This window comes from Pygocentrus nattereri, chromosome 23, assembly GCF_015220715.1.
Source record: "Pygocentrus nattereri isolate fPygNat1 chromosome 23, fPygNat1.pri, whole genome shotgun sequence".
NCBI lineage: Eukaryota > Metazoa > Chordata > Actinopteri > Characiformes > Serrasalmidae > Pygocentrus > Pygocentrus nattereri.
The window spans coordinates 27384674-27400878 of NC_051233.1; the positions used below are offsets into that span (position 1 = coordinate 27384674).

Genomic DNA, 16205 nt, shown 5'->3' on the forward strand with positions numbered 1-16205 from the left:
TTCTCATCTTAATTTCAGTCATATACATCTTTGTTCACTTTTCTATTAATGGTTTGAAACACACTGAAACTGTATATTTGTATAATTTTACACTTTTTTTACATTATTTTCTTATTTTCTCTTTTCAGCCTTGTCTAATTCCACCTACTGGCTGGGTCTTTCCCAATTACACGATACTCCCAAGCTGGGAGAGTGAAGGGTAGTAAGGGCTTCTTCTGAGACATGTGAATCAAGTCGTCGCTAAAGCGAGGTCACTAAACGTCTCAACACATCTGGTGGAGAATGCTAAATGCCAGTTCAGCTAAAAGACCCCTACGTTAGTCATCATTGTGCTGAGTGATGCGTGAGAGGGAGGGCTACTCTACCCACCAAGAGGGAACAAGGCCAATTACGCCCTCTTGGTCTCTTGTTAACGGATGCTGTGGCATCACTGGAGACTGAACTAGATTAATGCTGTGATGACAGCCATTCCTGCACTGGCCTTTCAGGGCTAATTCTAATAAAGCATGAAAATAAGGACACCACTGACCTCCAAGGCGTAGGCCAGGCCGATACCTGCTGTCGCGCCGGTGACCACTGTGGAAAGAAAAGTGTAAAAGGTTTATAAACCATTAAAATATGAACTTCATATGTGGGTCCACGCATCAATTTCTCTGTCTTATAACTGAAGAACCTAATTTCACAGAAGTTACAAGCGATTGCACTAATCCTGCACTGAGTACCAGTATTAGAATGATATGAACAGAAAATGCTGGATCACATATTAGAGTGAAAAAACAAACAAGAATGACTCCGACTGAGTCCTTTAACAAATCTACCCTAAAAAACACTATAACCTCAGTTTGTGATGTCGATAGCTGTTTATTACTTCCTGTGGGTTAGCAGAAGGTTCGAGTAGCTTGAGCATTGCTCATGACATATTTGTCATATGTGCCTATATCTCTACATGTTGTACACAGTGTAGTAAAGCCAGTGCTGAGGGGCCTCATGGTGCCTCAAGCCACAATTCCTAAGGCTTCCTAACTCAAGACTGGCGCCAGGCCACTGCAGGCTCTAACATTAAATGAGCAACTTGCCTTTGAACGTGACAGCTCAATAAATAAATAGGCGCCCCGGCCCATACCCCTACATCAATTTAAGTTAAAAAAATAAATAAATAAAATTTAAGTTAAGTCTCCTAACAACAAAAATGAGCAGAAACATGTGTGCAGGAAATAAAAAGCAATGCATTTTATTATTTAATATAATTATTTATTATGTAAATAAAAAAGTGAATCATTCACAGTGGTGCTCATAGGTATCAGATGTCTGAAGTACAGGAAGCTATTATATAAAATTGCTGTCAGCAAGATTCCTCATAGATGGCATAATGTGTTTTGAAATGACTTTTTATGGCTTAACATGTGGTTTCTGTAACAATTTTATGGTGCAGTGGTACATGCAGAGCGTTGTAAGGCAACACAGTGCCCAAAGAAATGTTTTTCAGATTTACCTCCATGACATTTACCACCATTATCAACACTGCATATAAAAACTCCTGTGTAGGTTCACTGGTGTTCACTGCTTAGTTATGGTGCTGACATTGTGGCCCCTGATTCCTGTCACCACAAGAACTTGACAAGTTTCTTTATAATGAACCATTTCACATCAAACCACCCTGAATGACTTTGGTTACAACTCAAGAAATGTAAATAAATTAGAGAAAATGTTGAAGAGACTTGGGAATCCCCTTTGAAAAATACTGAAAATAAATAAATTTTTTTAATAAAAAAAAAAAAAAAAAAAAAACACGCTGTGAGACGCTGTTAGACACTGTGAGACGCTGTTAGACACTGTGAGACACAGACGCTGCGAGACGCTGTTAGACGCTGTTAGACACTGAGACGCTGTTAGACACTGAGACGCTGTGAGACGTTGTGAGGCGCTGTGAGAGACTGTTAGACACTGAGACGCTGTGAGACGCTGTTAGACACTGAGACGCTGCGAGACGCTGTTAGACACTGAGACGCTGTGAGACGCTGTGATAGACTGTTAGACACTGAGACGCTGTGAGACGTTGTGAGACGCTGTGATAGACTGTTAGACACTGAGACGCTGTGAGACGTTGTGAGACGCTGTGATAGACTGTTAGACACTGAGACGCTGTTAGACGCTGTTAGACACTGAGACGCTGCGAGACGCTGTTAGACACTGAGACGCTGTGAGACGTTGTGAGGCGCTGTGATAGACTGTTAGACACTGAGACGCTGTGAGACACAGTGAGACGCTGTGAGACGCTGTGAGACGCGTTCAAAGAAACCATGCTAACCTCACCTTACTAATGTTGACTAATGTTAAGCTGTTTATTTGAAGTTAGCTAACGTTCCGCCTCTGGTAGGAAACGAAAGGCTTAACTACCAACGTTAGTCAGATTAAAGCGATATTATGACAGTTTTACTGAGAAATCACTTCTATTCATTTCTATTCATCTGATACTAGAAACTAAGACCGAGGCTACAAGCGCACTAACCGACTCAGCGCCACAGCCGCGGACGTCCCTTGACCAATCGGCATAAAGCTGCTTTAAAACCAGACGCCCTGATTGGTGCGCAGGCAGGACCCGCCCCTCGGCGGCTCTGATTGGCTGGAGCTTTGACACGGACGTTCAGACTTACGAGCAGACGTGAAAGTAGAGCGCGTGCGCGACTTTTGAAGGCGAGGCGCGCGACCGAGCGAGAACCGGAATGTCTGAGCTCCGCAACCGCAAGTTCCGGCTGAAACCAGAGCGCCTCTGTTCAGCGGGTCCGAGGCGGTCAGCTGCCTGCGCGTTCCTCTCTCAGCCATACGCGGCTGCCGCAGCCCTGAGCCCTGCCTCCGGCGTCCTCCCCCAGCCCGGGGAGACACACGCTCCAGACAAACTCACAGGGTCGGGACTGTTCCCAGCGGTGGCGACAGGAACCAGACGTCCAAGTTCAAACAGTCCCCAGAGAAAGCTTATTTTAAAGATGTCTGACTTTATCATCGCCGACGACACAGAAAACTCAGAAGCCGCGTGGCTTCTCTGGTGGGTTTGGACAGAAAACGCTGTGGCTGTTTGTGCTGCAGACACCAGGACCTCTGGTTCCGATCAGCACCACAGTAAGAAAACCTGAAGCCGTAACTTCAACTAGCCGCTTCACAGCCGTCCGCTCTGGGGGGCTCTTTACATCGCGACGGCGGGACTGTGCAGAATATTCGGTATAATCCCCCTTCAGGCATTCCTCACAGAAACCCCTCTAAAAGGCTTTGTTTACATCTGCCTTTCCCCCTTTAAACGAATCCCATGAATCCTCGCGTGAGACTCCAGCTGCTATTACTGTGCGGTTCTCAGGTAACAGCGGTTTCCACCTGAGGCTCTGAGGACTGAAGGAGAGTGGAAGCCGCATCACCTGGTAACTACACGCCCGCTGCAGCGTCTGGAGTAGCCGCCTTACCTGCCCACTGGCCGAACTTTCTCACATCCGTCTGCCAAATTTTGGAAAGCAGGTAGGACTTGAACCCTTTCCAGCATCCCCACGACCAGCTCAGCAGGAAATACAGCGCCGTGCAGCCGCCCAGGAAGCACAGGAACCCGTAGCACCCGTCAGTTTCAGCCATGGTCGCCTTCGGGACCCACCAGAGAAAACATCTCACATTTGAGCTTTTAAACGGGCTCACCGAGACCCGCGCCCACCGCGTCCACAGCCCGCTCGGCCATTGGCCAGCCGCGCGTCGTAATAGGTGGCGCTGGCCAATCACAGCAGTGCGGTTTAAATATTAACTCCGCCTCCGCCTATAAATAAACTCATGTTTGCTAATGTAATCCTGAAGGGAAACGAAGCAGCAAAAATCGACAGTTTTCTTCACTACGTTTTCAAATTTGCTTCATAACTGAATCCTTAATCCGTAAACAAAGACGTGTGGAGTGGTCTTATGTGAAAAGCTCTGTTCTGGAGTCAGAACTGCTCACAGTGGTGCTGATAGGAACCAGATGTCTGAAGAGTTTTAATGCCTCACTGTAAGCTGCTGTATGAAATGTCTGTCTGGTGCTTGAGACATTCAGGGTGTTTTAAGACGATGTAGTTCCTGAAGAAAGCACCATTTCACCATTATCACCATCACCACACTACATATGAAAGCCCTGTAAGCTGACTGGTGGTTTTGGATAGCGAATAAAACGGCTTGTATTTGTGCCGTAGACATCGGCACCCCTGGTTCCTATCAGATTTCACATCAAACCTCTCTGCGTGGCCTTGTATCCACCCCAACATCTCCATTAGGCAGACATGTGAAAAATGCTTGGAATTTTCCTTCAGAGCTATTTGCATTAGCTAAATGTAGATGTTTCTACACGGCCGGGAAAGCGTAATCCCCCAAGGCATGAACAATGGAAATGTACCCTCACCGGTACAGCATGGCCCTCAACTCTACTCGAGTGGCCTTGAAGAAACCACCACTGTGACAGCGTTTTTACCCTGAAAAAGAAAGTGCATTGACGCTATAGCTTATGTTAGGCATGAAAGATTTAAGGAATTCCAGGATATGGGGTGGGACAAGTGTGGGAGTGTGGGACATACCTTGACTGAGAAAGCCATTTTTAAATCCAGTATCACTGGAAATGACTGTTGTTCATTTTGCAGCATTAGTAAGCATCAGCTGAAACTGGAGTAAACAAACATGTGTCCATGATAGGTGGTCAAGTAAGTTCAGATGGACGAACCAGAATATTCCCTGGAGAATAAAGAGGTTACATTACGTCTGGAGGTGAATGCACATGTTCACAGACTTTGTAGACATCCTGAGTTCCTTGAAAGGTCTTGATGGAATATCCTTTAAAAAGAGGTCCTCCAAGGCTTCTGTGAATGCAGAGGTATGTCGGTTCAATTGCAAAAGTTTGGGTACCCCCGGTCAAACAGTACTTTTTGTTGATGGGTAAAATGAAGTCAGCGCATTCTCCACAGAGAACACACTTATCTTACTTACTTATCAGTAAGATTATCAGTAACACGTCAACAGTGAAGCAGCCGTAGTGAAGCATCTGAATACTTTGAAGCAACATCTTGTAGATGTTCTGTTGACACATTATTTACATTAAGTAGATGTTTAGTGAATATGTCACTTCCGTTACGCAAAACCTAAAACTAATCCTAACCCTGGTCCTAACTCTAGCCTTAGCCTCAACCCAAACCTAATCCTAACCCTGGTCCTAACTCTAGCCTTAGCCTCAACCCAAACCTAATCCTAACCCTGGTCCTAACTCTAGCCTTAGCCTCAACCCAAACCTAATCCTAACCCTCATATGTTTTTTACCTGTTACTGAGAGTCTGCTCAGTGTTTGTTTCATCTAAAAGGACCACTCCAAATAAAATGTTACCCAATTTCTATTTGTTTGATGAGTTTAACATAATGGAAAAAAAAAACATACATATAAAATGTATGTGGGGCAGTCGTGGGCTGGAGGTTAGGGAACTGGCCCTGTGACCGGAAGGTTGCTGGTTCAATCCCCAGCACCGACAGTCCATGACTGAGGTGTCCTTGACACCTAACCCCCAACTGCTCCCCGGGCGCTGTGGATAGGGCTGCCCACCACTCTGGGCAAGTGTGCTCACTGCCCCCTAGTGTGTGTCTTCATTAGTGTGTATGTGGTGTTTCACTTCACGGATGGGTTAAATGTGGAGGTGGAATTTCCCTGTTTGTGGGATTAAAGTCACTTAAGTTAACTTAAAATGTGCAACAGCTTTTTCACAGGCCACATTTTATGTTTTATTTCTTTTATTCCAAAATATATTTATCAAATAAAATAATCGACATGACCACAGTCGCCAACACTTTTACTTCCGCCTAGGAAGAAACCCTTAGAATCCTTTAAATGGTTCTTTGCATGGCTCTAGCTACTGTATACCTTTCTTTGTTGTTTAACGTTTCTATAACATGGTTCTCTTTAGCACCAGGAAGGGTTCCGCTATTGTTACTTTTCATTTTCACATAAACTGCTTTTTGTTAAGAGTGAACAAAATCACCCGTATGAATGAATACATTTTGAGAGCGTGGCTGAAAGCATTCAGGTGTTGTGGGGCTGTAGGTTGGGTAATATGGGACAGTGGAAGGTAAACCTATCCCTCCATTCAGCATCACCCATCTTGTAATGTAATGCTGCTCTTTTCAGCCGCTTCTTCTTGTTCATTTAAACGTGATACTCTAGTGAGCCTCAGCTGAACTGTGAATAAAGTGTATCTTAACTTGACCTCCTGTGTGACCTCATTCCCCTCTGCCTCTTTCTCTTTCTGTGCTGCAGGCTTCTCTCTTGCTCTGCTACTCTTGTCTTATCTGGCCGCTCTGCTGGTGAGTCTCACGTCTTTCTGTTTGTGCGCTACATGTGTGTCTCATGCTGATAATTTTCTCCAGACACACAAACTCATTCCCTCCACACGTGCTCAGGACCAAGAAAACGTCACATGTGCATAACGCGATGTCCAGAACAGCAGACAAAGAGTGCAGTTCTGATGGATTAGATTATACACAGCGCTGTTAGTCAGTGCAGCCGCAGTACAGAGTGCAGACAGCTGTAATACATATGACACATAGAGATGTGCAGCTGTGCAGTCAGCTTTACTATGACAGCTACAATACTGTCCATTTCAAAGATATAAATACTTGAACTGCATTTAACTACAACATGAATAATCTGAAATGAAACACGACTCATTTTAACTAAAACATCTAAAACTAGCTTTAAATAAATCAGAAAGAAGGACTAACCTTAAGTAAATCAGGTCTAACCTCAACTAAAGAAGGACTAACTTTAAGTAAATCAGGTCTAACCTCAACTAAAGCAGGACTAACCTTAAATAAATCAGGTCTAACCTCAACTAAAGCAGGACTAACTTTAAGTAAATCAGGTCTAACCTCAACTAAAGCAGGACTAACTTTAAATAAATCAGGTTAACTTCAACTAAAACAGGACTAACTTTAAATAAATCAGGTCTAACTTTAACTGAAACAGGGCTAACTTTAAATAAATCAGGTTAACTTCAACTAAAATAAGACTAATTTTGAATAAATCAGGTCTAATGTCAACTAAAACAGGGCCAACTTTAAATAAATCAGGTCTAACTTCAACTAAAGCAGGACTAACTTTAAATAAATCAGGTTAACTTCAACTAAAACAGGACTAACTTTAAATAAATCAGGTCTAACTTTAACTGAAACAGGGCTAACTTTAAATAAATCAGGTTAACTTCAACTAAAATAAGACTAATTTTGAATAAATCAGGTCTAATGTCAACTAAAACAGGGCCAACTTTAAATAAATCAGGTCTAACTTCAACTAAAGCAGGACTAACCTTAAATAAATCAGGTTAACTTCAACTAAAACAGGACTAACTTTAAGTAAATCAGGTCTAACCTCAACTAAAGCAGGACTAACTTTAAATAAATCAGGTCTAACCTCAACTAAAGCAGGACTAACTTTAAGTAAATCAGGTCTAACCTCAACTAAAGCAGGACTAACCTTAAATAAATCAGGTCTAACCTCAACTAAAGCAGGACTAATTTTAAATAAATCAGGTCTAACCTCAACTAAAGCAGGACTAATTTTAAATAAATCAGGTCTAACCTCAACTAAAACAGGACTAACTTTAAATAAATCAGGTCTAAACTCAACTAAAGCAGGACTAACCTTAAATAAATCAGGTCTAACCTCAACTAAAGCAGGACTAACTTTAAGTAAATCAGGTCTAACCTCAACTAAAGCAGGACTAACTTTAAATAAATCAGGTCTAACCTCAACTAAAGCAGGACTAACTTTAAGTAAATCAGGTCTAACCTCAACTAAAGCAGGACTAATTTTAAATAAATCAGGTCTAACCTCAACTAAAACAGGACTAACTTTAAATAAATCAGGTCTAACCTCAACTAAAGCAGGACTAACCTTAAATAAATCAGGTCTAACCTCAACTAAAACAGGACTAACTTTAAGTAAATCAGGTATAACCTCAACTAAAGCAGGACTAACTTTAAGTAAATCAGGTCTAACCTCAACTAAAGCAGGACTAATTTTAAATAAATCAGGTCTAACCTCAACTAAAACAGGACTAACTTTAAATAAATCAGGTCTAACCTCAACTAAAGCAGGACTAACTTTAAATAAATCAGGTCTAACCTCAACTAAAACAGGACTAACTTTAAATAAATCAGGTTAACTTCAACTAAAACAGGACTAACTTTAAGTAAATCAGGTCTAAACTCAACTAAAGCAGGACTAACCTTAAATAAATCAGGTCTAACCTCAACTAAAGCAGGACTAACTTTAAATAAATCAGGTTAACTTCAACTAAAACAGGACTACCTTTAAATAAATCAGGTCTAACTTTAACTGAAACAGGGCTAACTTTAAATAAATCAGGTTAACTTCAACTAAAATAAGACAAATTTTGAATAAATCAGGTCTAATGTCAACTAAAACAGGGCCAACTTTAAATAAATCAGGTCTAACTTCAACTAAAGCAGGACTAACTTTAAATAAATCAGGTTAACTTCAACTAAAACAGGACTAACTTTAAGTAAATCAGGTCTAAACTCAACTAAAGCAGGACTAACCTTAAATAAATCAGGTCTAACCTCAACTAAAGCAGGACTAACTTTAAATAAATCAGGTTAACTTCAACTAAAACAGGACTAACTTTAAGTAAATCAGGTCTAAACTCAACTAAAACAGGACTAACCTTAAATAAATCAGGTCTAAGCTCAACTAAAGCAGGACTAACTTTAAATAAATCAGGTTAACTTCAACTAAAACAGGACTAACTTTAAATAAATCAGGTCTAACTTTAACTGAAACAGGGCTAACTTTAAATAAATCAGGTTAACTTCAACTAAAATAAGACTAATTTTGAATAAATCAGGTCTAATGTCAACTAAAACAGGGCCAACTTTAAATAAATCAGGTCTAACTTCAACTAAAGCAGGACTAACTTTAAATAAATCAGGTTAACTTCAACTAAAACAGGACTAACTTTAAATAAATCAGGTCTAACTTTAACTGAAGCAGGGCTAACTTTAAATAAATCAGGTTAACTTCAACTAAAATAAGACTAATTTTGAATGAATCAGGTCTAATGTCAACTAAAACAGGGCCAACTTTAAATAAATCAGGTCTAACTTCAACTAAAGCAGGACTAACTTTAAATAAATCAGGTCTAACTTCAACTAAAGCAGGACTAACTTTAAATAAATCAGGTTAACTTCAACTAAAACAGGACTAACTTTAAGTAAATCAGGTCTAAACTCAACTAAAGCAGGACTAACCTTAAATAAATCAGGTCTAACCTCAACTAAAGCAGAACTAACTTTAAGTAAATCAGGTCTAACCTCAACTAAAGCAGGACTAACTTTAAATAAATCAGGTCTAACCTCAACTAAAGCAGGACTAACTTTAAGTAAATCAGGTCTAACCTCAACTAAAGCAGGACTAACCTTAAATAAATCAGGTCTAACCTCAACTAAAACAGGACTAACTTTAAGTAAATCAGGTCTAACCTCAACTAAAGCAGGACTAACTTTAAGTAAATCAGGTCTAACCTCAACTAAAGCAGGACTAATTTTAAATAAATCAGGTCTAACCTCAACTAAAACAGGACTAACTTTAAATAAATCAGGTCTAACCTCAACTAAAGCAGGACTAACTTTAAATAAATCAGGTCTAACCTCAACTAAAACAGGACTAACTTTAAATAAATCAGGTCTAACTTTAACTGAAACAGGGCTAACTTTAAATAAATCAGGTTAACTTCAACTAAAATAAGACTAATTTTGAATAAATCAGGTCTAATGTCAACTAAAACAGGGCCAACTTTAAATAAATCAGGTCTAACTTCAACTAAAGCAGGACTAACTTTAAATAAATCAGGTTAACTTCAACTAAAACAGGACTAACTTTAAGTAAATCAGGTCTAAACTCAACTAAAGCAGGACTAACCTTAAATAAATCAGGTCTAACCTCAACTAAAGCAGGACTAACTTTAAGTAAATCAGGTCTAACCTCAACTAAAGCAGGACTAACTTTAAATAAATCAGGTCTAACCTCAACTAAAGCAGGACTAACTTTAAGTAAATCAGGTCTAACCTCAACTAAAGCAGGACTAACCTTAAATAAATCAGGTCTAACCTCAACTAAAGCAGGACTAACTTTAAGTAAATCTGGTCTAACCTCAACTAAAGCAGGACTAACTTTAAGTAAATCAGGTCTAACCTCAACTAAAGCAGGACTAATTTTAAATAAATCAGGTCTAACCTCAACTAAAACAGGACTAACTTTAAATAAAACATGATCAACTTTAACTTAACCCGGGATGAATAATGAAAGCACGGTACATTTGAACTGAAGCAGGATTACTAACTAAAACAGGACTAACTTTAAACAAAACTCAACTGCCTTTAACTAAAGCAGGACTAGCTTTAAACCAAAGAGGATTAACATCAGTTCAGGAACTTGGTACATCTGAATTATTCATGGCACGACAAGGTTTTATAATCATGTGCGATTTAGTGTGATCCTCTATTCACCACACTAAGCTACAAATTATGATGCTCAACTACACAGCAAAAAAAAACAAATACATTTCAATGGACCAAGATTTGTGAAGAACAGAAAGTGTTCTGCATGAACAATAATGACTGAGCAGCTGCAGTGCAATACTGTAAACACAAGAGGGCATCAGCCATTCATTTCATAATCTAAAGAGTCACCGCTCCATGAAACCATGAACGTATTTCAAAACCAGGAGATGAGGTCAAACGAACGGAAGCAATGGATTTCAGAAACTAGAAACTGTACTTACTCTCACTGTCCACTTCATGAGCTCCGCCTGTCTTATAGGGCCACTAGGTGAACCAACAAGACTGCAGCCCTCCATTCATCATTAGCCAGTTTGTGGTCACAAAGTGTTATTTGGGTGGTGGGCCATTATCAGCACTATATTATTATAACTGCACCCAATATATTTAGCGGATCGGGTATTATATGGGTGTCAGACCATCATCGAAATTATATTATTATTACATCTAATATATTTATTGGATCAGGCATTATTTGGGTGGTGATGGACCATTCATGGTGGATCATTCTCAGCACAGCAGTGACATGGACATGGTAGTGTGTGATGCTGGTAAGTGTTGTGGTTTTTATACACATCAGTGAATGTCCACCCCAAAAAGTCTTCTTAACAACTGTTCTTCTACCACAATACTAATAAACAACACTATAAATAAATAAGCCAAAAATAGAAATACAATGATTTGTGTCTTTGACAGCACCAACATGTAAGTACCTATATGAAATCATAATGCAGGATCCATGTGATATGAGCTCTTTATAAATACAAATGGATAACATAATAACAATATGTCCAATACTTAGTATTTACATGGACTCTTCAAAGCTTAACCCGCAACCCTAACCTTAATCTCAACATGCAAAATAGAGAAGTCAGATGAAGGTCAGCCTTTGTAAAGCACTTTACTGTACCTGGACCATTTTACCGCTACTGATGAAGCCTGGAAACCAGGCTTGTTTTTCTCTGCTTTCGCCCCAGTAACGGGACAGTTAACATGTCCAGCAAAGCTCAGCCTGGATTTAGAATGAAATTAGAATATCTTTCAGCAGAAATGTATATTTAGGCCAAACTGACTCCACAATGTCCATAAGAACGGTGTCTAATATGTAGAACCCAACACAAACAATTTAATATCAAATTCACTGTGTGTTCAGTCAGCTCTGAAAGTGAAAGTCTGCGCTCGGTGGAATTCCCCTCACGGTTATTCCCTCAAAGATATCAAAACAAACTGAAACCTTCTTCGAGCATTTCACACCCAACACGGACGAAGCTTTGCGTGTTGGAGTGGGTCTACTCTGAGGACTTAAGCGGCGTGCAGGTACCAGCTTTCAGACCTTAATCTCTCGCTCAGTCTGTCTGTCTGTCTCTCTCTCTCTCTCTCTCTCTCTCTCTCTCTCTCTCTCTCTCTCTCTCTCTCTCTCTCTCGCTTCCGCTTTGTCTCAGAGATTCTTGCCACTTTTCAGCTGTTTGTGATTGTATGTCATTCTGTAGCACAAACAAGGTCATTGTTATGAAATGGCTGTCACATTTCTAATGTAGAGCACATTAAGGCTCTTTTAGAACGGCACTGCTGTGATTATGTGCTAGGATTGATGTTCTTTGCAGTGTCACAGTAAACAATCCTGTAAGAGAAAGTGAAATTAGCGTATAGAAAGACTGAAAGAGAAAGACTGCACTTTTCTGTTAACCACTATACATATACAACAATATATATAGGCAGGATACACCCTGGACAGGTTGCCAGTCCATCATATATATATATATATATATATATATATATATACATAAAATCTCAATCTGTCTTTCTGTCTCACTTTTCTCAATATATACATTTTTCTTTCAAATTTCCTATCACTCGTCTTCTCTAACTCTCTCTTCCTTTTTCTTCTGTCTGTCTCTACCTCTAAATCACCGTCTCACTGTCTCTTTTTCTTTCTCTTTCTCTCCCTATGTCTTTGTCTCTCTCCCTTTTTTCCATTTTTTGTTTTTTTCTCCTTTTGACTCTTTCTTGCTGCCTCATTTTCTCTGACTCTCTGTTGTTGTCTTTCTCAGTTCTCTTCCTTTGTCTTCTCCTTCCATTTGAATCACCTTGATATATATGTGTCTGTCTTTTTGTATTTCTCCATCTCAGCCTAACCCTCTCTCTCTCTGCCCCTTTCTCTCTCTTGGTGTAGGTACAGTCCAGAAAGATCGGCATCATGAGTGATTCTGCCTCTCTGCCAAAGGTAGGCCTAAAGCTAAGGCTAAAGCTAAGCCTACGTAACAGCACTGTCCTCAATGTGACGTCAGACATTTCGCACATGCTCTATTTCAGGCTCTAAGTCCAATAGAGAACTGCAGGTGGATTTATGCTATTAACAGCTATTTTAGCACACTGTGTCAAGGGCTGTGATTAGCTGTGACGCAATTTTCCACGGCCACACAGGCCCAGGTCCTGCTCCTTTTCCCCATTAGCCGAGATTATGCACACACAGCCAGCGGAAGCAAGTGAGAATATGCTGGAAGACATTCCAAACCTGGTGACCGAGATCATTTGCCTCAACTGAAACGGTCAAAAATACGATCACGTACACTGAATATGCAATAATATACAACTTGAAAATGTAATATTGTATCATGTAAGGAAATTTTGTCTCGATACATATCATGACATTTATTTTTTCAGACATCTGATCAGTTGGAACAGTGAAATAAGAAGTGCTACATTTAAAAAATTCTATTAAAAACTGTGAACACAGTGATTTTTATTCGATATTTGGCATAATGTGCTGCACTAAATCCAGTTTTATGGGAGCAATTTTGCTCTCTTTATAAAGAAATATGCAGTTTTTGAATGTTCTACAAATACCGATGATGTCCACGATATGCTAAGGAAAGCATTTTGTATTGTTAAGTGACAAAATTGATCATGATAACAATATATACTGTTATATTGCCCAGCCCTAAAACACCTCAGTTACTGTAAGCATTATGCAAGTCTGAACTGCCTTGGCCTAAATAAATTATTCTGTCTTGATTTTCCAGTGGAAGTGGACATTTTTCGTTACAGTACTCACCCAACTACTGCATCCTTATAAATAACAGTGGATATTTAACAGCAGACATTGCTGTAATATTATGTACTAATATGTTAAGATGCATTTGTCTAACCTTAACCTTATGCCTCCTCTTCAGTGTCCAGTGTGCCATAAAACAGACGTGAAAAAGCTGGATGGGCAGTGCATCTTGTGCCGGCGATGTTCTGAAACGATGCGCCGTGTATACCGGTTCTGTGGGGCCTGTCTGAGAGAGTGGTCGAACGGCTGTCCAGTGGACTCTGCCTGCAACCTGCCCGATTGTGCTCTCCGCGCTGCCCTGCTCTCTACCAAACGCATCAATGACCCCAACTGCTCAGTATATAGATGTCCTTATTTCAGGGCCTGTCCCACCTGTAGGGCTCTGCTCACACATACTGGACAAGGCTGCCCCAACATCGTCTGCCCTCACTGCCACATGGGTTTCTGCTTCCGCTGCCTCCGTCAGAATTGCTATGGCGAAGACGATTCAGATTCAGACTTTGAATTGCAAGACCCCAGAATTGAGCAATGCACTATAGTGAAAAACAGCAGTTGTCTTGCTGCACTTAAATTGTAACTGAGTTTATAGAGTTGGGCTAAGAGTTAAGACTACAATCTAGTCTCCTTTTTACTATTCATAGGTGATTGTTTCAGTTCGAATAGAATCAATAAACATTTTGAGTGTGAACTAATGATTGTGTAATATTTTGACTGGAGTGTGTGTAACATGGATGTGAGTGAACGAAACTTCAGGACACAGATCTTCCTTCTTAGAGGCGAACTCAAATATTTCAGGAAACTTCAGTGGTTAAGCTGTAAACACAATCTTGAGTGGCTTGACGTGGAATGCTCCATTCTAGAGAAACTTTTAGAGCTACAATTATTAATATAGAGATACATTATGAGGACAAAAGTATTGGGACACCTACACGTTACACCTATATGAGCTTTTATAACATTTCATTCTAAATCCATAGACATTAATATCGCTGTTGTCAGAAGAAATCCTTGTATCTGCAAAATGGCAACTTTACTAGGAGAAGGAAAAAACTATGTTTAATGTAAGACTTTTGTCCAAGTCATTTTGGGTCATTTCTTTTAGTCCATTCATCCTACCATTTACACACAGTTTAAAGAGCAACAGGCATTTTCAAATTATAACAAAAAAAACAAAAATGACAAAAAAGGGTTTCTTCTGAAAGCATCGATATGGAGTTGGTCCCCCTTTGCAGCTATAAACTTGACATTAAGTTTTCACTTAACATTAGTTTTGATAACAACTAACTTAATGTTTGACTTGAATGGTCCTTCTCAGAAATGGCAATATTTTACTGGACTTGAAATGAAGGAAGTTCATGTGCATGTTAGCCAGCTAGCTGTCAGCTAACAGTGACATTCTGTAAAACCCAGAAAATGATGATGACAATGATTTTTGTTAGCTTACTACTAGATGTTATACTTAGTGTTAAGACAGCCAGATTATTTACTATTTTAAATGAAAATCACTGGCTGAGCTCGCCGGTTGAGTTCATGCCCCTTACTGGGTGCCACCGTAACGGCCGGCCCAGTCTCCATACCTGCCCTGCTGTCTCTCAGAGGGGTCATGACCCCACATAAGCTGCTATGAAGAGCAAAGCTCGCTGAAGCCCTGGGTGTAAATATAGTAAACCAAAGCAGAGCCATGTCTGTTTCTGAGCTGAGCTGGGATTATTCGTACTTTCTCTCACTATCTCTCTCCCCACTCTTTCTCTCTCTTTTCTTAAACCCTCTATTACTCTCTCTATCTGTCATCCATTTTTACACTCCTGGTCCCTCAGTCCTCCTTTCTCTCTTATAATTTCTCTCTCTCTCTTACATTAAAAATAAAGTATGTTTTTGTCTTCTCCTGGAAAGTTACTATTTTGGAGATACGAGGTTTTGATCCAACAACAGTAATATTTAAAGTACGTATCTACATCTAAACTCATGTTTAGAGGAGAAGTAATGAAGGCTAGTCTTCTTTAATTTACTTGCATATTCATTTGGGTATTTGGGTGTTACAGTAATGAACTGTTTTTTCTCCCTCATGTTTAACTTTGTAACTTCTCTCTCTCTCTCTCTCTCTCTCTCGCTCTCTCTCTCTCTCTCTCTCTCTCTCTCTCTCTCGCTCTCTCTCTCTCTCTCTCTCTCTCTCTCTCTCTCTCTCTCTCTCTCTCTCTCTCTCTCTCTCTCTCTCATGCTAAGTCAACCAGTCATGCATTGAATGGCTCTGTATGAACAACCCCTGTACAGCAGACCACAGTAAGAAGTAATATCTAGAGTTAGCAGTAAAAGGCTAATCTACAGTCTTTATTCAAATCAGGCCCTGCAGCAGAACTAAATCATAGCCATTTCCAAGTGTCACGTAAACAAATGAATAAACAAGGAGAGCCACATCACCAATCATCCACCCTTTTAGGAAATCTGCTATATTTCTACAACAGTGCAGCCAGTACAGAGTGGGGCATTCAAACTCCTTCAAACCAGGTTAATCACAGTCTCTTATATTAAGTGTGCACGG

At 40.0% G+C, this 16205-nt stretch overlaps 2 protein-coding genes across 2 annotated transcripts in view; one reads left to right on the forward strand and one right to left on the reverse strand.

Moving 5' to 3' along the window:
• The window catches only part of hsd20b2 (hydroxysteroid (20-beta) dehydrogenase 2), a 10962-nt gene extending 7281 nt beyond the window's left edge, over positions 1 to 3681 (reverse strand). Inside the window, exons 1-2 of the mRNA XM_017700458.2 lie at positions 3453 to 3681; positions 530 to 576 (exon numbers count right to left, since the gene is read on the reverse strand). Of these exons, the coding sequence (XP_017555947.1) occupies positions 530 to 576; positions 3453 to 3615 (210 nt within the window). The 5' untranslated portion in view covers positions 3616 to 3681. The remainder of the gene's footprint in view (positions 1 to 529; positions 577 to 3452) is intronic.
• An 8101-nt stretch (positions 3682 to 11782) lies between these two features.
• Positions 11783 to 14358, forward strand: si:ch211-284e13.9 (uncharacterized protein LOC566600 homolog). The gene is made up of 3 exons (XM_037533361.1): positions 11783 to 11928; positions 12785 to 12835; positions 13785 to 14358. Exons 2-3 carry the CDS (start codon positions 12809 to 12811, stop codon positions 14241 to 14243), a joined length of 486 nt encoding a protein of 161 aa, XP_037389258.1. The 5' UTR covers positions 11783 to 11928; positions 12785 to 12808; the 3' UTR covers positions 14244 to 14358.
• Positions 14359 to 16205: the final 1847 nt, after the last annotated feature.